The sequence below is a fragment of the Neolamprologus multifasciatus genome, chromosome 6 (assembly GCF_963576455.1).
Source record: "Neolamprologus multifasciatus chromosome 6, fNeoMul1.2, whole genome shotgun sequence".
In the NCBI taxonomy this organism is placed as follows: Eukaryota; Metazoa; Chordata; class Actinopteri; order Cichliformes; family Cichlidae; genus Neolamprologus; species Neolamprologus multifasciatus.
In genome coordinates, this window is record NC_140444.1 from 10,122,133 (window position 1) to 10,147,602 (window position 25,470).

The window sequence follows — 25,470 nt, forward strand, 5'->3', positions numbered from 1 at the left end:
AACTGAAACACAAAGTAAGCTGAAAATAAACATTATAAATAAATAAATGAATAAACCTGCTCTGTAAACCAGCAGAAACAAAAATGTATTGTAAAATACTTAAAATGGAAAAATAAAACAGATTTTATTACTTTCCGTGTTAGCCCAGCTTTTGCTTTCATCGTAATTTAGTTGTACAATTTACTTAAGGTAGAGCAACGTGTTAATTGTGAGTGCACGGTACGGTACTGGCATATATACTAAATGAATCCGTTGCAAAAAGAAAAATGAGGTTATTCTAAGTACTGTGCACTAACTTAGCTATGTTAAGTAAACTGTACTTTGCATTTTGGCATTTTTTTTTTTTTAGATTTTACGGTTATTATTATTATTTAGAAGTCGAAACAGGTACAATAAAAACGAATACTGTGACTCAGTACTTGAGCATGTTGGACTCAAGACATTTCCTATATATTTTTTTGCAGTGCTTATTTTAATCAAACTTCACAAGTCACTTTTGTTGGTTTTCCCTTTTAAGCAAAAGTCCAGTTTATATTTTTATTTCAGTTAACCGGTTTTTGTTTTTCCATTTATAATAATCTTGATTATATATATATATCTGCACGGTGTTTAACAGGCATCGCCCCCACAGTCCCGTTGAGAGGATCCCCCATTGAAATCTACTCCGGTAACATATTGGATTGTTTTTTGCAGTGATTACTGCACACAGAGCATGCGGTGACAGAAACAATAAAATCTTGGGACAAAAATAGACTTGTCTTTGCAGAAGGAGTCTGCTGTTGTTGGGGGAAGCTCGTGGTTCTTTGGTGTTATGCTAATAACGTGCGTGAGTGTGAAATTTCCCGAGACAAAAGGTGGGGGGAAAAAAATAAGAGGAAAATGTTGGGGGAAGGGATGGCGCACAGAGGCATAAGAGGGGAGCCTTAAAGAAATTGGACAACCCCGCGAGACTTTAGTGGGCGTGGACACAGAGGCGAGGGCTTCCTGCTCGGATGAACACGTGGTTCCGTGTCTGCCTTCCTGCTCGTCTGTCAGTGTGTGTGTGTGTGTGAAGGTTTCCAGCCCTTCTCTCACTCCTCTCCCTTTCATCCTCCCATACAGCAGACAGCACACCACCTTCTCCTCTCCTTCCTCCGTCCCACCCGCACCTCCTCATCCTCCCGCTACACTTTCCTCCTCTTTGCGACGGGACTGCCGACAGCCAGGCCGCGGTCACTTCAGCGTGGATCAGCTCAGAGAGGGAGAACGAGTGTGTGTGTGTGAGTGTGTTAATGTGTGTATATGTGTGTGTGTGTAAGTGTGAGTGAGTGAGTGAGTGCGTGTGCGCGCACCCGCCGGCAACCGGTCCATCCGCGTTATTCCCCCTCACCCCCTTCCCGCTATCCTGCCTCGTTGCTCGGTCATGACGCTAGAAGCGATCCGCTACCGGACCGGGTCTCTGCAGATCCTCAACCAGCTGCTGCTGCCACACCAGACCGTTTACGATGACATCCGCTCGGTGCAGGACGCTTACGAGGCCATCAAGTCCATGAAGGTACGGGGTTCTTCTTCTCCCCTTTCTCCAAACCTTCTCCTTTCACCCGCTCCCCCAGCCTGCCCTGCACGCCTGCTGCATGTGCATTCATTCCCGTCATGCATGTGTGGGGTTTTTTGTGTTTTGTTTTGTATGTATCGGGTCTTTTGTGCTCTCACCGCTGCATGCATGCAGGCACACATACATGTGCTCGCCGCCGTCGGCCTGTATTTTTGTTTTTGGACCTACCTGCAGCATCGTCTCACCTACCTTTAAAACCATCCGTTATTTATAGTTTTCACATCATGTGTAAGCGCGATAAAACTGGGTGTCTGCGCTCACTGAGCCACCCAGCCATGAAATATGCCTTCACCCTCTCTTCCTCCTCCTCCTTTCTTTGGGAGAGATTATTGATGAATTATTAATGACCTTTGCCAGGGTTTTTTTTTTTTTTTTTGTTCGCGTTTTTTGGTTTTGTGCTGCACTCGGTGACACCTCCAGCTCCAGTTTGTCTCCACACCTGAAATCCTGAAATACCTGAGTGTTCACATACATGTAAGACGCTCAAGTTCTGTAACAGCTGGAGCATTTTAAGGTGTTTATTATTATCATTATTATTATTGTTATTATAAGAGCCAAGAAGACACTAGACCTTTTGTCTTTTGAGTTGCACACACACTCACTAGCTGTTTGTTTGATCCTTTGTGTGTATGTGTGTGTGTCAGAGTGAAGGAATGTGCCATAAGCAGAGGGGTGATGTCATGTTAATAAAGTCTAATGGTAGTGAGAGAAATGACTCCAGTAACAGAGATGAGATCATTTTAATCAAAGCTGTCGTGACAACTTTTGGCTCTGTGTTCACCCACTTCCAGCTCTGTGCTGGAAAAACATTGATCATCCTCTTTAAAACTGATGATGATGATGATGATGACTACTGTCCTCCTCCTTTTCTCCTCCAGGTGCGCGGGGCTCCGGCCATCGCCATCGTTGGCTGTCTCAGCTTGGCCGTGGAGCTGCGGGCAGGCGCCGGAGGTGACGACCCTGTGACCTTCATCAGGGAGTCTCTGTGTCACCTGACCTCAGCGAGGCCCACCGCCGTCAACATGGGCCGCGCCGCCCGCGAGCTGATGGAGTTTGCAGAGAATGAGAGTATGGAGAAGAACTCTGAGCAGCTCAGAGAAAGGTAGACAACAATTTGCGGTTTGTTGGTTATGTTTGATATGTTTTGTAAAATCAATGGCGTCACATTTAATTAATCAGATAACAGACAGTATTCTTCTTCGGGTCCTGCACGTCTGTTAATCCGGGACCTGTAGGCCACCTTACACTGATCAATCCCAACCAAAATCTTTGGCTCGTTTCTCAACTTCTAATCTACCTAAAAAAAAACCTCTCTGTGGAGTAATTGATACATTTCTGCTGATCCACATTTTTGATGATAGTTTCACATTACTTCCTGGTCTACTGATGGTGGTTTGGGGTCAGAAAACGCAGCAGTGTGCCGGTAAAGATGAGCAGGATGAAGTGCACAACAGGAGTGGGGGATGATGTCTGTATAGCAGTATATACTGCATTGTTTCTTTGAAGGTTTGCAGGGGCTCTTAAGGAGTTCCCTCTCTTTGAGGTGTTGGACCAATGAGCAGTGATCTCGTGGGTTGCTGGTGGTTAGAGTGATTTTAAACGTATTTTATTTTTTAAAGCATGTTAATGCATTAAAGCAACACTGTTATTATTATTCCCTTTGATGTCAGAGTCTCCACATGTGGCTGACATATGAGATGCACATACCTTCTGTGCTATTTAAAATGAATGCGAGGAGCAGCTACAGTGAAACGTCGGGCGGTGTTTGTCTGTTGACTTTGCGTGTTTGATTTTTAAATTAGAACTTAATGTAAACACGTTTGCAGAGACTCTCGCTCGTCTCATCTCCTGAACTTTTTGTTTCACGGTGTGTGCGTTTGCGAGTAAAAGACAAGTGGAGGACACGCAGGGGAGCTTTTTTACACTCAAAAACGGACTAAAAAAATGTAAATAATCAGGTGAATCTTCTCAGTATCTGTTCAGCTGATGTAAATCCACTTTTAGTCCCTAATTACAGCTGGATAGATCATTCTTCTTTGTTTACGCAAACGGCTCTCACGCCGGCCTTTGTCTTCATGCTTTAAGTGAAAAATAAACTCCCAGGGTTTCTGTCTTACCAGCACTGGTAGCTCACTTCTGGATTTTTTTGGATCACGGTGTTTGCATTATGGAGGTGGATTAACAAGTTAACCATGTCCCTGTTAGCCACACACAGAAGCACAAAAATGCTATGGAAAAAAGACATTCCAGATTTTTCCCTTTTTAAGGATATTTGTTTTAATTGTATCTTGGATATCTTGCTTGGATTGTATTACAGAATCAATGTTCTGTGTTAATATCATTCTTGTCTGCAACATAACACGATCGTATCATGAGTTCTGGTACTTCCCTTGGACTGGTGCTATGTCATGCAAGAGATTACTCCGTTTCCCGGCATTGGCCACGTGATGGACAATCAGTTAGATAGTCGATGACTGACAGATGTTCTAGATCTTCTACAGGCTTATAAAGAGTTCACCTGATTGGAGAAACGCTTTGTGTGGTCTGATTTATGATTTCAAACCCAAATCAACATGGCAGTTTAACTGAAAACTTTCTCATAATGGACAAATGTATGTTTTGAAATCATTTGGTATCACAAATAATCCATGCAGTTGTTGAAGCTATCTTTATTTGAGATGGACATTGACTAGTTTTACAGATTTTCAGTAGTTTCCACCAGACCGGTTTGGGGTTTGTGGCCTGCTGTTATAACCACAGGCACACAGTGAGAGCTTGGTTCATGTTGTTCGCAGTAAGTCAGTCTTGGTTCGAGTTGGACACTGCTAGAGGTGCCATTTAACTTTTATGGGGAGATTTTTCATTTTTGTGGGTCTTCTGCTTTCATTAAATGATGACCTCCAGCTTACACTGGAGCATTTTCCAGCTGAGAGTGACACGTAAAGAATGAGAATTGGCACCGCCAAACCCTAAAAAAGGTGGAGTGCCGTCTTCGGATGTGTCTGTGTAGGCTCTCATGACATACAGTGGATTCCTGAAATCCCAGGTATTTTGAACTCGCACCCACACCTCGCCTTATGTGACCTCAATAACTCACACAATGGCGGGGTGGGGCAATATCTCAGAGGTTTTAGTTGTTGGCCACGGTGATGGTAATTACCCAAACATTTTTCCCTCACCTTGGCTCATGCAATGACTCGTGTGACCAAGATTGGGTTAGCGGCTCCTAGAAACGCCTCCAAACAGGACAGACCCCACTAGGGGTTTATGACCTGGGACTTTCTGAAAGTTACGCCTCTTATCCAAGATGTTTCTTCAGTTCTAAAACATCTTCAACAAAACAAAAACAAAAAAAACTCCTAAAGACATCCATTTACCTTCTTTCCAACATTTGAGGTGGGAAATAAGCCACGTGGTCTTTGGGTCCTAACAATGATTCAAAAATTTTCAAATTTCCTTGTTTTGCATAAAGTAGTGGGTAACTTGCTGGAAATGCAAAGCTATGTGGACACATGCCTTCACTCTGTGATTTGCACATCTGGTAAAGAATAAAGGGTTCAAACTGAATAGCTGGCTTTGTAAAAGTTTCATCAGGAATAAAAAAAACATTTGCATTTTAAAAACGTTCATTTATCTAACGGATTCACAGACTTTATGCTGTTGAATGCAGAAGCAAAATTGCCAACTGATATTGACTGATATTAATATTTGGCGATATCTGACATCAGGTGAGATTTTCTTAATTCAGACATGCGTAACAAACACACTTTACTTACTTGTACTTATTTATGAGTCCTAATATATCGGTGCTGTTCAGCAATAATCTTTTTTTGCCACAGCAAATCATGAATTACTCGTTTACACTCAGCTCGACTGCTCTGATCAAAGAGTTTCCTCTGGTAGATAAACTATGAAGCATCAATGCTCATAACATGATTGAATGGCGTTTTTCTTGTCTGTTCTTTACTTTTCCATTTTTATTTATTGGCCGTCATAAACGTCGATACGAGCATATCCACAAATAGTAGGGCTGTTCGATATAACGATATATATCGGATGACAATATAAAAACGTCTATCATTTCATTTTACGCTATCGTTTGTTTCGTGGTGTCGCAAAATAAACTGTTTATGGCAATATTGTTTCATCGTTTTGATGGTCACTGTAGTGGCTATATTAATTTCTTAAAGTTCTCTCATTCTTTTATATTTAATATAACCACACTATAGACGGACAAGCGCCTGTTTTTATGGGTTGTCGTTAGCAACAACGACGGTAACACCATCGCCTGTCCACTTGTTTATTTTCCACATAAACCTTTCACAATAAAGCTCAAGATCCTGTTGAGAATTTTCAAAATAAATGGAATCACGTGAAAAAGTATGCAGAGTATTGACGGATGAGAAGCAAAAAAAGAGTCGTCAGGTGCTAAAAAATAAACTTTAGACTCAAACGTTAGAACAGGCTTTTCCCCGCAGCACGCCGTGTAATAAATACTCACAAAGAAAACGGCAGCCGTTACAACCTATGTCTAAAATGTGTAGTTTCATGCATCTGTTAAAACACTCGACTCCAGCTATACGACGGCCAGCTGGAAACACTTCACAGAATTTACAGAAAATATAAAAAATTTTTTTTATTTATATCGTTATTGGGACGATAGATGTTTTATATCGGGATATGAGATTTTGGTCATATCGCACAGCCCTAGCAAATAGTTTTCTCTTTTACCTCAGAAGGATTAAATGAGAATACAAAAAATAAATGAAAAAGTAAAGCTAGTGTCAGCCACACCGATATATCGGTCAGGCTCTACTGTCAACTTTTCAGTTGTTTGCTCTGTATGAACTTGTTCTGTTACATGAAATCATCTCGGCTCTTCAGTTTTCCTCCTGAATGGTGTCTCCCGAGTTAGTTGCTGCTGTAACACTTCCTCATTTAACACCAGCTGCAGGTGTCTTGCTGAAGAAGTTGCGGAAGCTATCGGATCAGTTGTGAAGTGAAAATTGGAAAGCATCAATAATATACATTTTTGCAGCTTATTAGTGTTAAAACCAAATTATCAAGTGGTAATTTTTACAGGGTTCACTTGTTAAATAGTGATTGAACAGCAATTTGATTTGTTGTTATTTTCAGACAAGTGGAAAAGAACACGTGTGAAAGACATTGGTGTTTCTTGGTGACGGAAAACGTTCAGTCTAGGTGGATAATGTTCAGTTAAGTTGGACTAGACTGTAATACAAACCGTTCAGTTTGTCAACAATAAAACTGACTGAAATGAGAGAAAGACTTAGTGTGAGACTTTGATATTAGATAAAATGAATATTGATAAAGTATTTATGTACAGAATCTGAATATCGCAAAATATTTTTAAAAATTGCAATAATATCGTATCGTGGGATGTATGATGATTCCCACCTCTACTAGCTCCCTTCCCACGTGTTAAATAAATATGTTAGATTTCCATTACAAAGCAGTGAGTCACATTGCTTGGGGTGACTGTAGCTCAGAGACCTGGTCAGGTAGAGCAGGTCACCCACTAATGGGAAGGATAGTAGTTTGATCCCTGCATGCCACATATCCTTAGGCAAGGTACCAACCCCAAGTTACTCTCTGAGTGTGAATGTTAGATACAAAGCACTTAAGCATAGAAAAGTGATTGTGTGACTGGGTGAATGAGGCATATTTGTATAAGGTGTACATTTAATAAGCTCTATATAAGAACCCGTCCATTCATCTGAGAATAAGTTGGGCTAAAGAGAAACACTGTAGTGGTGGAGTGAACGACCTAGCAGGTAACCATGGAAGATTTTATGTTACTTTAAACTTGGTGTGGTTTGAATTGTGGGCCAGTGTCCAAAAAAACTTGTGCAAGTGTTTACTTGATAATGCGTGTCTGCAAGGTAGGAATCGAGACTGTGCAGCAAGAATAATGTAAGAAAGTGAGAGACAATGAGGGAGATGTGGCGCAGCTATGGCAGAAAAAGAGAAGGAACAGCATGAAGAAAAAGATTGTGTATGAGAAAAGCGGAGAAAGCAAAGTCATGACAAACAGAAACACAAAGCCGTATTGCTCCTGCAGATATGATGGACACATTGAGCCCACAGTGGCAGACATATATCCTCTTCTCAATTCCCACCTCTTGCGGCCCCCCTCCTGCAGTGTAATTGCCTGGATCGAAGACATGCTGGAGCGTGACGTCAATGACAACAGGAAGATCGGTAACTATGGAGCTCAGCACATCCTTTCTGGCGTCCCCAGGGACTCGGTGACCATCCTCACACACTGCAACACCGGCTCGCTGGCCACAGCTGGATACGGGACGGCGCTGGGTGAGACTGGAGCGCTGGCTCTGAATGAGAAAAGAAGGTGGTTGTTAAAATATTTAGAGCACTGTAACTGATATGAGTCTGTGTGTAGGCGTGGTGAGAAGCCTCCACACGCTGGGCAGGCTGAAGCGCGTGTACTGCACAGAGACGAGGCCGTACAACCAGGGGTCCAGACTGACGGCGTACGAGGCTGTAGCGGAGGGAATCCCCGCCACGCTTATAACAGACAGCATGGCAGCCCTCACCATGAGGGAGATGGACATCACAGGTGTGTGTTTGTGTCCCATCACGTCTCCTTCACTTCACTAAAACCTCACGTTTTTTTTCCTCAAGACTTCCTTTCTGCTGTTTTCTCCCTCAGCTGTGGTGGTGGGTGCAGACAGGGTGGTTGCTAACGGTGACACAGCCAACAAGGTCGGCACGTACCAGCTGGCCATCGCCGCTAAGCACCATGGGATACCTTTCTATGTGGCGGCACCCAGCACGTCGTGTGACCTGAGCCTGGAGAGCGGGAGGGACATCATCATCGAAGTGCGCCCCCCCGAGGAACTCACTTCTATAAACGGGGTTCCCATCGCTGCCCCAGGTAAGGCGATGTCTGTGCAGAGAGAGCACTTAAATAAGCGCGAGCTCGATAGAGTATTGACAGGAAAGCATCAAGGTTGGAGAGGAGATGAGCTTGGCCCAGTTCCAAAGTCAGCCCAGAGGCTTAAGCACTGAACACACTCAGAGTTAAATTGGCATCACATGAAACGTAAGTGCCAGAGTGAAGGAGGCCGTTAGCTCATATGTCCTGCACAGAGGCGCCCTGTGGCCTCTAATGTGCACACAAAGTTCTTCTGTCATCGTCCTTTTTATTTTCTCGCCGGGTTTTCTTTCTTGAACTTTCTTGCAGGCCATTTATGCGTCTTTATTAGTCAGTGGCATGATAGAGATAACAGAACAGAGTCATTTTCACACATGCACCACCGCCCACAGAGGTGTACGTGACACCGCAAATGTCAGACGCATTCAGGTGGGATTTTAACTGGTTTTTAACCTCCCAGCTCTCCAGTACAAAGTCTGTGTGATGTCATGTGCTGCTGAACAAATTATGGAGCTAACAGTCCGGCGCATTCAGTGCTAGTGAGTGGGTGTCATGTGTCTAGCTGCCTCTACATGGGGAGCTCCTTTCAGCTGAACCGCATGCATCTGAAGCAGACTGTTTACTGCTCTGCGCTGCATTACAGAAAGAACAACTGTGCAAAGCTGGCCAAAGTTCATGTGTGGAAATGACCTGTGCTTGGACAGAAACACAGTGGAAATGTGTGAGGGCAAACTAAAGCCTGGATTATCAGTAAATATATTAATGCTTTGCACTTTGGGGTGCCGAGAGCAGCCCTACTGAGCTCAAGTGCCCATATACCTTACGGCTGAAGCCCAGGTTTGAGTCCGACTTGCAGCCCTTTGCTGCGCATCCCCTGGGCTCTCTCTCTCTCACGCTCTCGCCCTCCTTCCTGTCTCTTCTTTACTGCTGAAAATGTAAAATAATGGGAAAAAGACAAAAAATAAATCTTTTTTAAAAAAAAGAAAAACGACAGAGGCCACAGTGAGATGGACCTGAGTCCGAGTCTGTCGGATCAAACGTTGAAAATGTATTTTAGTTGAGTTTGTGAGAGCTTAGTTGAGTCATTTAATCTCTAGGTACCCTGTGACATCACAGTAATTGTGCTGAATTAATGAGTACACAGGCCCCCGGGGACGAGGATGTGTGCTTGCACATTCGTTTTTTCCACTCTTTAACTTTCCCCACAGACTTTAATAATTATGAATTAACCTTTAGTTAAGGTTTTGGTGTACTAGAACAACACTGTTGCACTCTTTACACATTCCTTTACCACAGTAAAGAAATGCGTAACAAGCAGTGTGGGGTGTAGTCCTGCTGCTGTTTGACGGAATAATAAACCCGAGACAGAAAGCAGGTTCAACAAACTCTGAGTCTAACTGTGGAAGACTCAGAATATCCAGAAAGGCTGATCAGACTTAGTTAAATCAACTCTGAGTATGTTCCCCCTGAGTGTAGCGCGATCAGAGAAAGAAAGCTATCATCAGTGGAGCTCCAATACCATGATTTACCCCGGCGACAGGTAAATATAGAGCACAGCCTCCATTTTAATCCAGAGTACTGAGAAATATGAATATGTTTCACTTAAAACCATGATGTTTAGTTTAAAAACAAGAAGGCAGTCCACTCAGTCATCGCTTACCCACTTTCAGTTTGTATTAACAGGAAAAGACGGAAAACCTAACAAAAACGTACATTTTTAAAATGATTCTGCTTCTGACCGAGACAAAAATGCAGTAACAGCAACTGTAAATAAGAGTATGTTTTATTATGACCTACTTATAATTTTTGTACATAAGTAAGACTGATTCGAGTCTTTTCGAGTGGAAAAGACGTCAAACTTTAAGCTTTTTGGGCGTCCGTTTTGCTTGACGGTATTTAATGATAATAATTTAATCCAAAGTGTGCAGACAGTGTTCAAAAACTCACATTAAGTTCAGACATAGAGTCTTAAAGTTATTCAAGCCTCTTTTTGACTCAGGAATCTTCACATCTTCAATATGATGAGACTTTTTTCATCACAGCAACAGATTGCGACACATGATTGTTCATGTTGATGATAGATTTTTTTTTTTTTAATCAATCTTCATCTTGTTGTTTAAATCAATGTTTAAACAACTGACAAGGAGCACTTTGGGCTCAGTGTCAGACCGTTCAACTGGGTTTTAATTCTCAATATTGCGTTCAGTACAGCTAGCTTACGCGTTAGCGCACTCGCATTATAATAACCTGTGAATTGTGTTGTGTGACTGACCCCTCATTCCCGGCCGTTTCCTGCAGGTATCGAAGTGTGGAACCCGGCCTTCGACGTGACCCCTCACCAGCTCATCACAGGGGGCATCATCACAGAGCTGGGAGTCTTCCTCCCCTCTGAGCTCCAGGCGGCGCTCACCGGCCGCCTCACTGCCCTCTAGAGCCACTCGGCTCCTCCTGCTGGTCCGTGCGCACCACTGCACATTTACGTCACACTAAGAGACACTTTCTCATCATCACAGCTACCGCACAGTTGTACTAATTGAATTTTGTTCAATACACAGTCACTGTTGCATTCAGTGGTGCACACAGGGGAAAAAAAAATCTTGTTTGTCACTTTTCCACATACACAGCTACATAGAGTCTCACTGCAGGGAGTCAAGTAGCCACACACGTGCGGTCTCCCCTTTCTTTTAAATCCCTGTTCTGTCTTCACCTTTCACCTCCAAAGCTTTCCATTGCATCTGTCATTGTCTCTTTCAGCCTCTCTCTCTTTCCAAATGGCTTCTGTACCAATAAAAAAAAAAAAAAGCTCAGCTGGACTCGAACCCAGAAATTCAATTTGGCAAACAAACCTAAATGCGACCTTACGAAAGTCACATTTTAACAACTTAAAGAATAAAACGAAAGCCTAAATAGCACGACTGGTTCTTTAATTTGAAACAAGTCGTGGTTTCTAAAATGCTGCTACCTACTTGTAAATATATATATATCCTTGCTGGTAGTGTGTACATATGTAGAAACTAACCCCTGCTCGTGAAACGCGCCGCTTTTTCATCCAAATAAGCGGTTATGTAAAAAAAATACATTTCCCATCTAAAAATGTTATATTAACATTTCATTTCTTTTGCTCAGTGTAGGAACTTTTTTGTAATAGATAAATTCACATTTTTAGCTCATAGTCTTAATATGGAAGAATTTTGTGTGTCAAAATAATTGAACGATCGGTCACGCTAGTCAGCTGAAGCCTTTAACGTCACATGGCTACTTTTATACCTCACTCCTTATTTGCGTCTTGCTCTTCCCAGTTATACTGTATCATACCACACATGTACTCTCATAATAGACTTGTATAGACTGATCAGCCACAGCATTAAAACCACCTGCAGAAACGGGTCCAGATCGGTCTCTTTCTGATGCATCCCGCGGCCGCTCGATCAGATTTAGATCCGGGGAGTTTGGAGGCTGGTCAGCACTTTGGGCTGCCTGTCACCCTTCTCTGTAAGGAAGAATCATTAAAAAAAATAGGAGTTAAAGGAGTAGTTTGCCTCAAAATTAAGGTTTAGTTGTTGGCTTGTGTGCACATCAGTCAAGACTTTTAAAATAATTTTTCGATGTCAGCTTTCCTGCTTAGAAACGAATCTCTCTCCAGATGGTGCGCTTAACTGCATCAGCCTCAACACACGAAAAGCTGCGCAAAAAATGATTTTTACTCTCACACGTCCTGCTCTGCGTGACGCAGCAGACGGACACAGCTAGAAAGTAGAGGAAAGAGATAGTTGCTTTGATTTGACTCCAAGCTAATGGTTAGGTTGCTCTGTGACCACAGTGTCATCATAACAAACTGCTTTGCTAACACATCCGCCTTGATGGCTTGTTTTAACATTGGGTTAAGCAGCCTAATGATTATATTCCAAACCATGAGTGAAATCTCCAGTGTTCAGTCCTTCGTTGCGTGTCATACACCCACATCTCTGCCTTTATGTCAAGCTGCTCTTAACTGCCAAATAAATACCAAAATACTCTTTTAATATCTCTGTTATTTTGTGTGTTGTTAGTTTGTTTTGCCACTAAAGTGTGGAAAACAAATCAATGCAGTTTTAAAGCCCTCCAGTATTGACATCGTGATGGCGTTTCAAAGTGTCAGAGACACAAAACTTGGTGAAGTCTTAGATTTCAGACTAACTAGTTGGGCCATACAAACCTGAGAGACTGTCACAAATTTAATGTGGGGGTGAGCAGGAGCTGACTGTCTCTTTTTGTGGGGGCATGAACTACTCCTTTATGATGGAGGGCATCTTCTGCGTTATGTACTTTTACGCCACCACCAATGAGAATGTAACATTTAAGTCGTATAAATGTTGTTTTCGTTTGGGGCCGGACGTCAGACACTCAGCCACTTCTTGCCTTTGCGCTCACCTTCGAATGTGTTTCGACCGCTTGGACTAATCCCTCCCATAAATCCCATAAACTGAAATATGTTTTACAAAGATCGACTCCCAGACATGCTCGCGACTCGCCGAAATCTGTGCCGCGAGCGACTGAAAGCAGGTCGATATCAAGAAGTACACAAAGGTTTTGTTTTTTTTCTCAGAAGTTATTGTTTGACATTTCTGGCCCCTGAGTTTCTTTTCTCTATCCTGATGAAAGAACACAACTATAAAGGAAAAATGAATTTCATAATAGTAGGAAACTAGCCAAACTCGTCTAGTGCTGAAACTATTTGTACAGGAAAAGAATGAATATCCTAACAATATAGCAGTTGTTTAAAGGGAACCTATTATGCTTTTTCCATATTTTATTCTTGGGCTCTAGTAGAGTAGATTTGAATGATTCAAAGTTCAAAATAGTTCTTGTTTATTTTATTTATCCTCCAGTTCATATGCCATCTGAAACAAGCCATTTAGCTCCTGTCCATGGAAGACCTTTAAGAAATCCCTTTATGAACATCCAGCATTGTAACAATATGTGTGCATTTATAACAGAAAATAAAGCATTTTCACACAAAATACTAGTTTAAATTTTACACCCAATATTTGGACCGTTGGGTGAATTAAGTAACTTGAAGTCTCCTTCAAGTTAGTTGCCAAATTACTAACTGATAAATCCAGCATCGTTAGGCAGGCTGATTGATGCGAGCCTGTGTTTGAGGTCTTGTATTGTGATTTGAATGCACTGAATTTTTGCCACCTGGCCTGTGAACTTACGGTGCATTTGTCGTTGCGAGAGGCTTCGTAAAAACATCCCAGACGTCTCTTATCTGCGTGCTGACACCTAATCATTTACTGAAAGTCACCAGGTCCACGCTGTTTGCTGCCTTACAGGTGCAGCCTAATTGTAGCTTACTGATGTAAGGCAGTAGTCCCCTTGCTCCGTCCTTCAACAGAGTTCATATCATGTTGCCAGAGTGCTTAAAGGCTGAGGTAGGCAGTAATATTTTTTTGTGGTTATTAGACAAAAAAAATCCTTTAATAACCTTTCAGCATATTGTAATTCAAGTGCTCTCAGAGGAAACCAGACCTCTGAACCATCTCTTCACTCTGTTTTCAGGCTTTATTAGATCTAGCCTACGTCTTTGTTCAATCACAGGCTTAATGGCTCCTCTGCAGATGTGCAGAGGAGTCCTTTGCACATACTTCAGATTGTGAAAAGTAGCAGAAATTCCTGAAGGAAAATACGATTTTCAAAATTCACAGCTTGCACTGCGTCGCAGTCTGGTTTTTTTGTTTTGTGGTTTTCCTTGTATATTACCTGAAACTCGGCCATAGCAATTGAATGGTAACATTTTTGTTTTATTTGAAAATACAAAGCCCGATGACTTGTTGAAATCTCAGACTTGCCTGTTGGCGCCGTGTTTTATGCCTTTTCAAACGTTTCTGCCTCGTGCAGAAAGAACAAAACCTTGTTAAAGACTCCCTAAAAACACGGACAGCGTTTTGATTTTTATGGTCTGTGTCAGAAAATGCTATCCCACTCCTACACACAGTGTCACTACTCTTTTGTGAGTGAGTGGATTTACCTGCACACTCGTATAATGGTGAAATGTGTGCATATAACCACACATGAAACGTGATTGTACTCCTATGTGCGTCAGTCAGTATCAGTGTAAATGGCTGGAAACTGCTGAGATAGCTCAGCTGATGCATAAATGAGCGGAAACGCGATACTGTAATTACGCAGGGTTATGACTAACATCAAGGTTGAAAAGCAGTGCTCTAGACCAGCATGGTAATGTGCATGTAAATGCATTTACTGACTCGATTAGAGAGATGTCATAGGTCTGGCCACAGGCACCACCACCTCACACATTGACTGTCTACTACACAACTTCACTACTCTACAGGACCACAGGGAGGTTCTGAGAAAACATCATTTAAAAAACAAAACAAAAACAAAACATCAATAATTACGACAGTGTCTATTGTCTATATCTTAAAATATGCTGTAATGTAAGCTCATTTCTTCACTTTCTTCCTCATCAATCATCACCTCTCACCCATCAAACCTCAACTCACAAAGATGCTGGTAGGTCACACGCAAGTGTTAAAAAAATTTCTTTCGTTTTGTAAAGTTAAAGACTTCATGCTTTTTTGGGGGGGGGGGGGGGGGGATTTTAGACAATTTTCCTGACATATGTAGCAATTTTATGGCCCGTTAGATGCGCCGCCTGTCATTTCTGTTTAAGAGGTACAAGATTTTTGTTTGTCTGTAGGTCATGATTATAACTGTTCTGCTGTGGTTTGTTGGTTTATTTCATGATTTCATCGTGATTCCTAGTGACTAGGCCATTAGAGCACCACACTGGGGAGGCCTCCTCAACCATACGCACTACCTCTCCGTCTGCCTGCACGGACTCGAACACTGAAATGCATGAACACAAGCGCTTAATGCGCCGGCCTGCAGCAGAGCAGATTGACAAGGTTGATGAAAAGAAATATGGATTAAAATTTTCACTCGTTTGAATCTTGAACGCTAAATGACAATTAATTTGTGGCGGTGCTTTTAGTTTGCCAAACTAGCCTAGATTCAGGCTCGTCTGTTATTTTAGGTTGCAGTTGAATTACAATACCTTGCAGATGTCTCGAGTTCTCCCTCATTTCTTTATATTTCACGTCTAATAAGCCACATTTTCCTGTTATTTTTTATTTTAAGTGGTCTTGAGTAATAGTTCTGTAGGCTTTCCAAAGGTCTTTCAAAGTTCTTCTTGGGACATTGGCTGCTACATAAAATAGTAAAATGGTATGTTTGCCCCAGCGATGTGATTCCCGAATAGCTATTAGCCAAAAATGTTGCATATCTCAGCATGGAGTGCTCTGAGTTCTTAAAAAATTTGAGGAAAGTGGACAAAAGAAGAAAAGGCCGGTCTGTAGAAGTGTCTACAGCAGAAAGTGTTTTTTGTCTTATACACTTACATATTTGTTACCATGTTTTCATAAATTGGTGCAGTTATTTCCAATTTCTTAGCAAGATATAAAGAAATGAGGGGTGACTTTTGCACAGTACTGTATTTCTGTGTTATGGATTAATGCTTTTTAAGCAGCAGCAATATAATGCCGTATTTTAAAAAGATATAATGCAGTCCTCTCCTTCCAAAAAGGCCAAAACATGGATAATAATGAGGTGCCAAAATCCAGCGCCGCCTGTCTCGTACTTTCCACGTTGATTCGATTAATCATAGCAGATGTGTATGCATTATAAAGCGATTGGTGCAGTCTGCATTTACCATGGAAGGAGTGTTGTTCAGATGGCCTCTTTAAGTGCAAGTATGTTGTTGTTGTTGTTGTTCTTGATAATCACCTGGTCTGGGTTTGATTTTGTAACATGTGGAAAGTGTTCTGAACTGGGTTTTATTTTTTTTATTTTTTTTTTATATTTACGTATATGAATATAATGCTGTAAAGTGCAGTCATAAATTAAGAGATTTCTCTTTCACATCAATAAAGGAAAGAAGTAAAACCACAGCAAAAATGCACAAGTAGAATTTGCCTTTTTGTCATTTATTGAGCAAAATTGTGAATACATGACAGATGACATAAAAAGTAACCTTTTTAAAAAGTCTTTGGCCTCAGAGGTGCCAATGAGCGGGCTACTATCACCTCACAACAAGGTTCCTGTTTTGAACATGTGTGGGTTTGATTTCTCTCTCCAGAGCATTTCATTCCCAAATACTTGGTCTTTGTCATATGTTCACTGGGAAACTGAGGCCTTTTTGTTAGCAGGCCTCCCATGCAGGTCAAATGTGTACACCCACTGGTGGTGCCTGCCACCACCAGTGACACCAGTGGCTGCAGGATTTTTCTGCAGATTGTTCTGTGAAATTTGGCAGACTGGGGGACATGGGATAAAACTGCTGGGATGGCAGTCCTAGAGGGACAGGAGTTAACAATTCCACCTGACAGCAAGACGTCTATGTTGAAACTCTGGTTTTCCTTCAAGTGTTTAAGTTAACTGGTGATTCTAAACCGTCTGTAGATGTGGACTGAACAGACTATGGTTCTCTTTTCTTTGTGTTAGCTGTGAGGGCCTGGCAACCTGTCCAGTATGTGCTACCCTCACAGTGTCACCTGGGATAAGCTCCATCTCCACCACAACCTTGAAATGGAATAAGTGGATGAGTGTGTGGCCAGCCACACGCTGTTCAACCAGCATTTGTCACAAGTCAGTCACTGTGGTTGTGTTGGTCCCTTCTGCCACAACAAAGAAATCATCAACAAAACACAAATATCCTTAGTTTTTGTGCTAGGTTTATTTTTTAAATCTCTTGCCAGGCTCAGTGGGCATCCACTACCGTTTATGGCTTCAAGGACTCTTTTGAACTTGGAATAGCGATAGCAGATGTCAGAGGTGTAAAATAAGACTGGTTCCACCTGTCCCTAAAGTACTGGACCTTTAAAGAGGATAACAATGCTAATGACACAAAACCACTAAGGAGTGATTTAAAAGGAAGAAATGGTTGGTCATGGAATCGCTTAAATAAGGTAAGCACAAATGGCCACATATTTTCTAACAGCTGAATTAAAACATTGTTAGAGGTTACAATGAAAATATCACATTATTACATAGAAATCCACCTGAATCAAGGTTTAAGTTGCCCTACAGCTTTGTCACTGCCAGCCGGACAGCACAGACTGTGCAGTCATTTGCAAAACGCAGCAAAAGACTCATCGTCCCGAAATGCAGAACTGACCGCCACAGTGAATCCTTTGTACCGGTGGCAATAAGACTGTACAACTCCTCCTCACTCTGTAGGTGATTTTCCTGAGACTAATACCAATGTTATTCTGTTCCTTTTCAGACCGTGCAATATCACCCAACAGTACCTTATTGAATATTTGTTTCATCTCCAAATCATACACTGCTACTTCCTTTATTCAATTGCACAATACTATGTCACCTTCTAGAATCACCTGCACTGATAAGTTATTTATTCTCCAGGATATAGTTATATTGTTACTTTGTTAGAGTTATTTGATACTATATTTTGCACTATCCTACTGTATATTACTGTATACTATTATTCTTATTGTATATCTTATTCATCTGTTCCTCTGTCTCTCCTGCTGCTTTGAGCATATCATATGACAAAAGAATTTCCCTCGGGATAAACAAAGTTATTCTTATCTTGTCTTATTTGCAAGAAGATACTTGAATATCAAGTAAATTAAGTTTAAAAGGGACAAAGTAGGTTTAGACTTAAGTTTATGAAAGTGTTCATGTGATTCTAATGCAGCACTGAACTTCATTTCCAAGGCTGTACTAAACAGCTGTAAGCTGATTAACCAGCAGGTGGCGCTAGTGACAAAAAGAAGGCTATAAAGCACCTTTTTATGCAAAGAAGAAAAAACGGAAGGAAGCAAAAATGGCTCAGGGTTCGCAGAAGTTTAAAGCTCAGCGTCCAGGATCCAAAAAACAACAACAGAGCAAACAGAAAGGCCCGAAGAAAGGAGGTATGGCTCTGATTTCTTACCCTTATGAAGCCCGACGATTAAAAATAATAACAATAACGTGTGAAGTATTTTTAATCGGTCAGCAGCTCCACCATGTGACCCGCCTGTAAACAGCTGAGCACGTTTCAGATTATTTACCTCAAACATGTGGACAGTCTGTCCAGCACGAATATTTAAACAGCAATGAAACCAGTAACCCACTAAAGCCTTTCAAAGGCACACAAAATTAAATAAGTACAAATAAAAAAATAAGGGGGTCGAGAGTAAAACAGAAACATCAAATTAGGAAAATTAGCAAGCTAGTGACAGATAGATACGGTATTGATGCCACAAGGGAAATGATTGTGTTACAGCAACAGAATAAAGAACAGAAATAGTACAGTCTACAATAAATAAACAGCGTAGTTAAAATGCCACAGGTGCATAGTACACAGTGCAAGTACTGATATATAGAACAGTGGCTAAAATGTTATAGGAGAGTGAAAAAAGAGAGTAGTGCACATCACATTAATTTATTTATATATATATATATATATATATATATATATATATATATATATATATATATATATATATATATATATAATGGCTGCAGGAAGGCATAACTCAGAAATATGTGCGTCTTAAGAAGTATTTAGTTGTCACAGAAACTCAGAACTAATGAACTTGTGCAGAAAGGCGGGACGAGTTTGGATGTGATCCAATCAGAATTAATCTTGTTAAAAAAGTCTCCCAAGTTTCCTGTTTTTTATGAAAATGTGACAAAATGTCAGCACTTGGGAGCGAGACAAGTGTAAACTTACAGACTTAAATTTGATATCAAGGAAAACTGTAAACCATGAGGAGCAACTTGAAGTGAACTTTCTGAGGAGGCTTAAACTGTTTTCTGACGTGTCTTTATTAAAGTCTTAACTAATACATAATGAAAATTTTAAAATATGACCTCCATTACAGTCACAAATGAAGATAAAACACAGTATGCTGTATGCTTGCTGGCCTTTTGAATGACACGTGAGTGAACACATGTCACAAATGATTTCAAAAGATGGTGATAACAAACATTCAGCTCAAAATTCACTAAATTCATTAACCGCTGTGATGTCAGGGTGGCTACATCCATCTTTCATATACAGACTGTAGTTTTTGCAGGGTATACCAAAAAGCGCTTGAGCTCCATCTGATGGACAAACCTTCAGAGTATCTGAAAAAGGAAAGCTGATGTTTGTGACACTTTCTGTTATAAAGGGAGGATCATAGCACCGAAGAAGGCTCAAGTGGTTCAGCAGCAGAAGCTGAAGAAGGTGAGGAGGACAAGTGACAGGAAATCAGAGGAATTTAACAGTGAGTACAGGTCTGAGCTTGACCCGCTTTAACTTGTCTCCAACTCCTCTGCTGAAGGGTCTAGAGGTTGCCATCAGGAACAAGATTGAGCAGGAGGTGACCCAGAAGGCCAGCTCCTCCCTCCACAAGCCACTGAGTGTAATTAAAACTCCCGAGGCTAAAGGAAACCCTGGAGCAGCCCGTCCTGGAACCAGCTCCAAATAAAACCAGCTCGCTCGAGACCTGAGTCTTCTGGTTTTATATTACAAATTGATTAAAATCAAGTTTGAATGGGTTGCAATTAATATCAAATGTTACGTACTGTTTTGTTTTTTTTGACCGCAGGCTGACTTTCATGTTTTTAAGAAGTTAATCCAAAACATTTAGCGATTACACTCACTGGACAGGTTACATCAGGCTATCAAAGGATTTTATCTTTTCCTGCAAAGATAAAATCGACAAAGGAGACAGATTTTTGGTATTCTGTCAGATTATTCTGTGGTTATCACTGTACAGAAAAATTGTATTGTAAAATGTATAAATGGGCTTGATTTGTTTAATCTTTTGTGTTGATGAAGTGTTTTGTCAGCTTGCTTCATAAAACTAAAGATGATCAGTTCACTGTCTCTCTCTAATCTGTTGTGAGTTGTGAGAATGTTTACACACTGTCAATAACTATGAAACTATCACTATATATATATATAAAATTTTAATATGAACATTTTTTGGGTGTTACTTGTTTTCTTTCCTTTGATGGTACTTGGTCCATGCTTTGTAAGGAGTATAAGAATTTTACAAGGATAACAGAATCTGTCCTGCTCACGCTGACAACTTTAAATATGATTGGCAGGTCCCCACAGCCTTTTCCAAATCACAGTGAAAATATAAACAGGTTAAATAAAAGCAGCAAAATCATTTTTAAATGCCTCAGCTCAGTCAGACTCCAGCCAGGCTGACAATAGCTGCATGATCGGACATGGTTGCAAGTTTACTGGTGCTTTTCTAACGTAAGCACATGCGTTGTAGTGATTGGAGACAAAGTTAGACGGGCAAGACTGAAATGGTTTGGACGTGTACAGAGGAGGGATGGACAAAGGATGCTGAGGAAGACCGCAGAGAAGGTACAAGAGTTATCTGTTATGAGGTATTTATTTAAATCCTTTTGCTGGATTTAATTTGTAGCCATGCAGAGGTGCAACATCTACATTTAAGTTTGATAATTATGAGGTTACAACGTTAAACTTAAAGCTTACTGATAGCATACTGTGCATATAAGGACAGCACTACCTTATGGTTAACATGATCACATATGTTAGATTAATTGCTAAAATACAATCAACAATTGAAGCAGTACAGATTCACCAGCACATATTTCTAAAGCAGGTCTAGTACTAATCTGAGCATGTTTAAAAAGCCTTAACGGTCTCCATGCAGTGATGTGAGCGCAGGAAACGAGGGAAGGAGTCCTTGGCCATCAGACTGTAGATCCTCTGCTGTGCTTTGTTGAATGTGTTGGGACATGGAGAGTCCATCACACTCAGCAGAGCCTCCCGGGTCTCAGCATCCAGGTTTACCTAACGAGGGAAAAGTTATTTAAAGATGTTTTGTTCTTCATCATTTGCTGTTTAGTGATGTGTGCTCCTCCCTACCAACCTCCAGTGGAGCGTCAGGGTTGATAAACTGGCTGTAGATGCTGCCGGCCTTGTTCTTCTGCAGGTTTGAAGGGGAAACCCTGTAGTCCTCGCAAGCCAGCCAGAACTGAAGGTTCTCCTCACTGAACTCGGAGCGCAGGAACGCCCGAAAGGCCTGCAAACCACCTGAGAGGAAGAAGAAAAGAAGAGCTAGAAGAACAGTTCAGGTTTAACACAAATTTCAACTAAACATCTGAGCTTTTCATGTTTTTACTTGGGTACAAAACTTCAAAAATACTGTTCTAAAAGCCATTTTTACACAGTACCTATGATAAACTGTGCCACTGGAGTTAACATTGAGTTATTTCACCTTAATTCTCCTTATTTAGGCTTAAATAGTACAAAATATGCAGTTGTCAAAAACAGCTGACTGCCTTTCCTTTGATACATACTGTTTTAAATAGTAAGTTAGCATTAGCAACACTAAAAAATAAATTAGCCAACAGTAATATGATGGTTTTCACCATCTAGAGTATTAAGAATACAGGAGATGTGTAAAAAAGTAAAGGTACTCTTACTTTACAATTAATTCTATAAGAATTAACTCAGTAAAAAGTAAAAAGCAGTTCAGTTAGGGTGCACCCTGAATAAACATTACCATGTCCCATTTTTTTTTTTTTTGAAAATATTTTTATTATTTTTATTGAAAAAAGAAAACAACAGTACTTGCAGTTACCGAAATACAATCAACCTTTCTTCATTTTTCCAAGTAAATAAACTTATATATATACATGAAAAAAAACAATGCATTCTAAAACAAGGACCCCCCTCCCAGTCCCACACAGATCAACACAACCATCAAACATATTAGAGGAATATAACAGTAACAGAAGTACATTTAAACAGGCAATACCTCTAGACTAGCAAAATAAGAGATAAAGGGTTGCCACTTGTGAAAAAATTTGGCTGTGCAACCTCTCAACGTATATTTAATTTTTTCAAGTTTTAGAAAAAAACATGACATCTTTAAGCCACCGGGTAATAGTAGGATACTTAACAGACTTCCAATGCAACAATATTAGACGTCTGGCTAATAGGGATGTGAAGGCTATAATATCCTTTTGTGTGGAATCAAGTGTAAGTGAGCGAACAGGAATCCCAAATACAGCAATCAGAGGACAAGGATGAAGAGTTACCCCAAGAACAGTTGACATAATAGCAAAATACCCTGTCCAGAAACTTTGTAGCTCAGGACACAGAAAAAACATGTGGCTAAGGTGACAAGGAGAAACCATGTCCCATTTTTAAAAAGGAAGAACACTATATGTTATTGATAATAATGCCTAATGTCTTTAGATTTTTAGCTGAAATATCAGTGTGTGTTCTTATGTTCAAAATAAAAGCACGTTGCTGCCTGTGCAAACGACTGATTAACCTTTCTCAGTAAAGATGTGCTAGAATTAACCAGAAAAAGGTCAAATCTCCTCACCCTCAAGTAACATTGAGCTGTTTTTCATGTTTTAATATTAAAGTGGTGATTTGACTTCAGAAGCAAAATAAAGTGAATCTTACTTTTGCTGTTCAGCAGAGTTTCCAAGTCTTGCAGAATTCTTCCGTCCTGAGTCCTGATAAAAGGGGCACAGGGAGTCAGAAATGTAGCTTCAGCTCCTCTGATTTACTCCTTATTCAAAATACGGGTTTCAGTGAACTTACTTGTTCTTGTGGTGGGTCTCAGCCAGGTGGCTTAGCTTCACCCGCATCTCTTTTGCCCTGAAACACAGACAAAAGAAGATGTAAAACAAACTCAGATTTTCATTTATTAATGTAAAACATAATATCAAAAATAAACACTTACTTCTCCAGACATGAGGAAGGCAGGTAGGAGAGCCCCCTACACATTGAAGCTGCTAGTATTAAATGATCTGCAAAGGGAAAATTAACCGAGCTGTATTTGATGAATTATTCCGAGCCAGTCTCCTGGACTAAAGCGTGCTGCTCTTATATACAGCAGTCCGCCCGTGTGCTATCTGATCTGTCAATCTGCTTCGATTAGAACAGCAGGTGTGGAGATGGGAAGTGAATAGAGATTAAAACCGTTGAATGAGAGGCTGTATACGTGCTCAAAGGCCATGTAGTCCTGTCAACAAGAGATACAAACACAGTCAATATATAATATAATAGAAGGAAAATCACGTGTGTGAGTGTACATGAGTGGTCAGGGTACACCTGTCATCATAAAAGTGTGTCATAAACGAAACACAGAGTGGGCTGCAGAGTTATATCACAGAAGAATAAAGTGATGAGGGAGGAGCAGGTGGACAGGCACAACCACTCATCGCTGGAGAATGTCTGAGATCTGCAGGCCGGAGATGATGATGGACAAGCTAGTGGACAAAATTAGAGGAACATCTGGCAAAATCATTAAATAAGGTTCAGCTTTTCTTCTCCATTTCTAATTTGTTAGTTGGCTGTTTTATAACCCTCTTATGTGGCTCTCTGCAGACAGTGCTTATCTGTATGTCACTGCAAATAATGTTAAAAAGAGAGCTAAAACTTTGTGCCAAATTCTGATCAACTCCATATTACTGTAAATTTGTAAAAATCAAATCAGAGACACATAGAGACAAAAATGCTTCTGTTGAATCATAAATTCCATTGTTTGAATAATGTGACGTATGGGAGGCCTGCAGATTACGTCGTGCTCCTCCTGAATGAAAAGATGACACCGATTGGTTAAACATTTGCACACATGAGTCACCTAATTTTTAAATACTGGTGTTTCATTAGACGCTGTGAGGAAAATCCCAAATTATCTGAGATACTCAGAAAGATCCCCAGCTGTGTTCTGGTTCATTGATGTTCCTGTCTCACCTGGAGATAAATATCATTTATGAATACATATCAGTGCATTCTGTTATCTTCACTGTTTAAATTAATGACTTGAACATGCACGAATATCCTCTCTACATGTTAGTGATTCCTTTTTTCCTTCGACCATATGCTATTGCTGTGATAGGTTATAAAATCTAACAGACTGGCTTTACTTTAAAACATCACAGAAACTCATGGCCTCTGAAAAATGAAGTAAACCAATTTTAATCTTAATTTTTGCCTTCCTTAAATTAATTAAGACCTACAAACGACTCAAGTCTGGCAGGCTCTTACATCAGAAACCAATCTCTGAGTAGACTACAAGTTTAGCAAACACTGGGGATTTTCCAGGGCGACTATTTGTGCGACTACAACTAGATTGGGTTTTTAGATTATTTCCCATCATCTGCTGATTTTTTTTTATGTAATGTCATTTATTTCAATCTATTTTCAGAGAGCAGAAAAAGAGGTGTTCAACAATCACAGCACTGCTACAGCTGGAGCAACAGAAAGGTTGAAGATTTGTTGAAATAAGAACACTGTTTGCATTTACAGAGTGAGAGAAACCTTTTACTGCCACTCACAAATGTATATACGTGGATGCTTGAGCCTCGCTGTGGTAAACTATGTGCACTCCGGCTGTTTTCACGGTCATCTGCTGGAGGAGGGAGGTTTCTCCGTGCTCATCTTCAAGAGTTGCAGGGAAGGAGCAGGAACTTCGTGACATAACTAGTGTGGAAGCCAGTCACGTGTGATTTGGAAACTTGAAACCTCCAAACACACTGAAAACAACGAAGAAGGGGACACCTTGTGCCCAACAGCGGAATTGTTGAAATACTTTGAATAATTTTAGGTAATATACTGTGTTAAAATAAACAGAGAGTGGTTATGCAAGTGAATACTCAAAGTATTTTAAAAAAGTCAAACTAGTATAGTTAAAATCCAGCATGCACGAAAGTGTCCAGCCTTTAAAAACCGTTCGCAAAGTACATTGATTGAAGGTAAAGAAGCTCATTTAGCAGAATGTCTTTCAGTGATATATATACAATTCTGTGCAGGCTTTCAGCTTTAAGTCAAGGGATTTCACAAAAGTACTGCATTAACTGTTTAGGAAGTGCCGCCATTTTTAATCATATTGCTCAATAGTAAAGGGACAAACTAACATAACTTTAAATATAAGGAATTTGTACTTTAATTACA

At 40.5% G+C, this 25,470-nt stretch overlaps 3 protein-coding genes across 4 annotated transcripts; 2 read left to right on the top strand and 1 right to left on the bottom strand.

The window, feature by feature from the left end:
* Positions 1–769: 769 nt before the first annotated feature.
* Positions 770–16,476, top strand: mri1 (methylthioribose-1-phosphate isomerase 1). The gene is made up of 6 exons (XM_085162208.1): positions 770–1,534; positions 2,473–2,696; positions 7,758–7,927; positions 8,016–8,192; positions 8,286–8,510; positions 10,809–16,476. Exons 1-6 carry the CDS (start codon positions 1,403–1,405, stop codon positions 10,940–10,942), a joined length of 1,062 nt encoding a protein of 353 aa, XP_085018334.1. The 5' UTR covers positions 770–1,402; the 3' UTR covers positions 10,943–16,476.
* Positions 16,477–18,311: 1,835 nt separating this feature from the next.
* c6h19orf53 (chromosome 6 C19orf53 homolog) lies at positions 18,312–20,387 on the top strand. The gene is made up of 3 exons (XM_085162213.1): positions 18,312–18,448; positions 19,694–19,749; positions 19,847–20,387. The coding sequence occupies exons 1-3, from the start codon at positions 18,361–18,363 to the stop codon at positions 19,991–19,993; spliced, it is 291 nt and encodes a 96-aa protein (XP_085018339.1). The 5' UTR covers positions 18,312–18,360; the 3' UTR covers positions 19,994–20,387.
* A 511-nt stretch (positions 20,388–20,898) lies between these two features.
* LOC146516424 (regulator of G-protein signaling 5) lies at positions 20,899–25,466 on the bottom strand. 2 transcript variants are annotated; one of them, XM_085162211.1, is made up of 6 exons: positions 24,855–25,466; positions 23,255–23,321; positions 23,113–23,169; positions 22,972–23,024; positions 21,422–21,585; positions 20,899–21,342 (listed from the first exon to the last, which is right to left on the bottom strand). In XM_085162211.1, the coding sequence occupies exons 2-6, from the start codon at positions 23,296–23,298 to the stop codon at positions 21,175–21,177; spliced, it is 486 nt and encodes a 161-aa protein (XP_085018337.1). In that variant the 5' UTR covers positions 23,299–23,321; positions 24,855–25,466; the 3' UTR covers positions 20,899–21,174. The 2 variants fall into 2 exon arrangements, with proteins under 2 accessions (XP_085018337.1, XP_085018336.1); XM_085162210.1 differs by having other exon boundaries at positions 23,255–23,536.
* Positions 25,467–25,470: the final 4 nt, after the last annotated feature.

Excerpts from the sequence above, each read along its gene's own strand:
- mri1 (XM_085162208.1), top strand. The coding sequence starts at position 1,403 with ATGACGCTAGAAGCGATCCGCTACCGGACCGGGTCTCTGCAGATCCTC. Across the intron at positions 1,535-2,472 it reads AGGCCATCAAGTCCATGAAG|GTGCGCGGGGCTCCGGCCAT; the intron begins GTACGGGGTTCT and ends TTTCTCCTCCAG. Across the intron at positions 8,193-8,285 it reads GAGGGAGATGGACATCACAG|CTGTGGTGGTGGGTGCAGAC; the intron begins GTGTGTGTTTGT and ends TTTCTCCCTCAG.
- c6h19orf53 (XM_085162213.1), top strand. The coding sequence starts at position 18,361 with ATGGCTCAGGGTTCGCAGAAGTTTAAAGCTCAGCGTCCAGGATCCAAA. Across the intron at positions 18,449-19,693 it reads GAAAGGCCCGAAGAAAGGAG|GGAGGATCATAGCACCGAAG; the intron begins GTATGGCTCTGA and ends TCTGTTATAAAG. Across the intron at positions 19,750-19,846 it reads AGCAGCAGAAGCTGAAGAAG|GGTCTAGAGGTTGCCATCAG; the intron begins GTGAGGAGGACA and ends CCTCTGCTGAAG.
- LOC146516424 (XM_085162211.1), bottom strand. The coding sequence starts at position 23,298 with ATGTGTAGGGGGCTCTCCTACCTGCCTTCCTCATGTCTGGAGAA. Across the intron at positions 23,170-23,254 it reads CCTTCCTCATGTCTGGAGAA|GGCAAAAGAGATGCGGGTGA; the intron begins GTAAGTGTTTAT and ends TCTGTGTTTCAG. Across the intron at positions 21,343-21,421 it reads ACCCTGACGCTCCACTGGAG|GTAAACCTGGATGCTGAGAC; the intron begins GTTGGTAGGGAG and ends TTCCCTCGTTAG.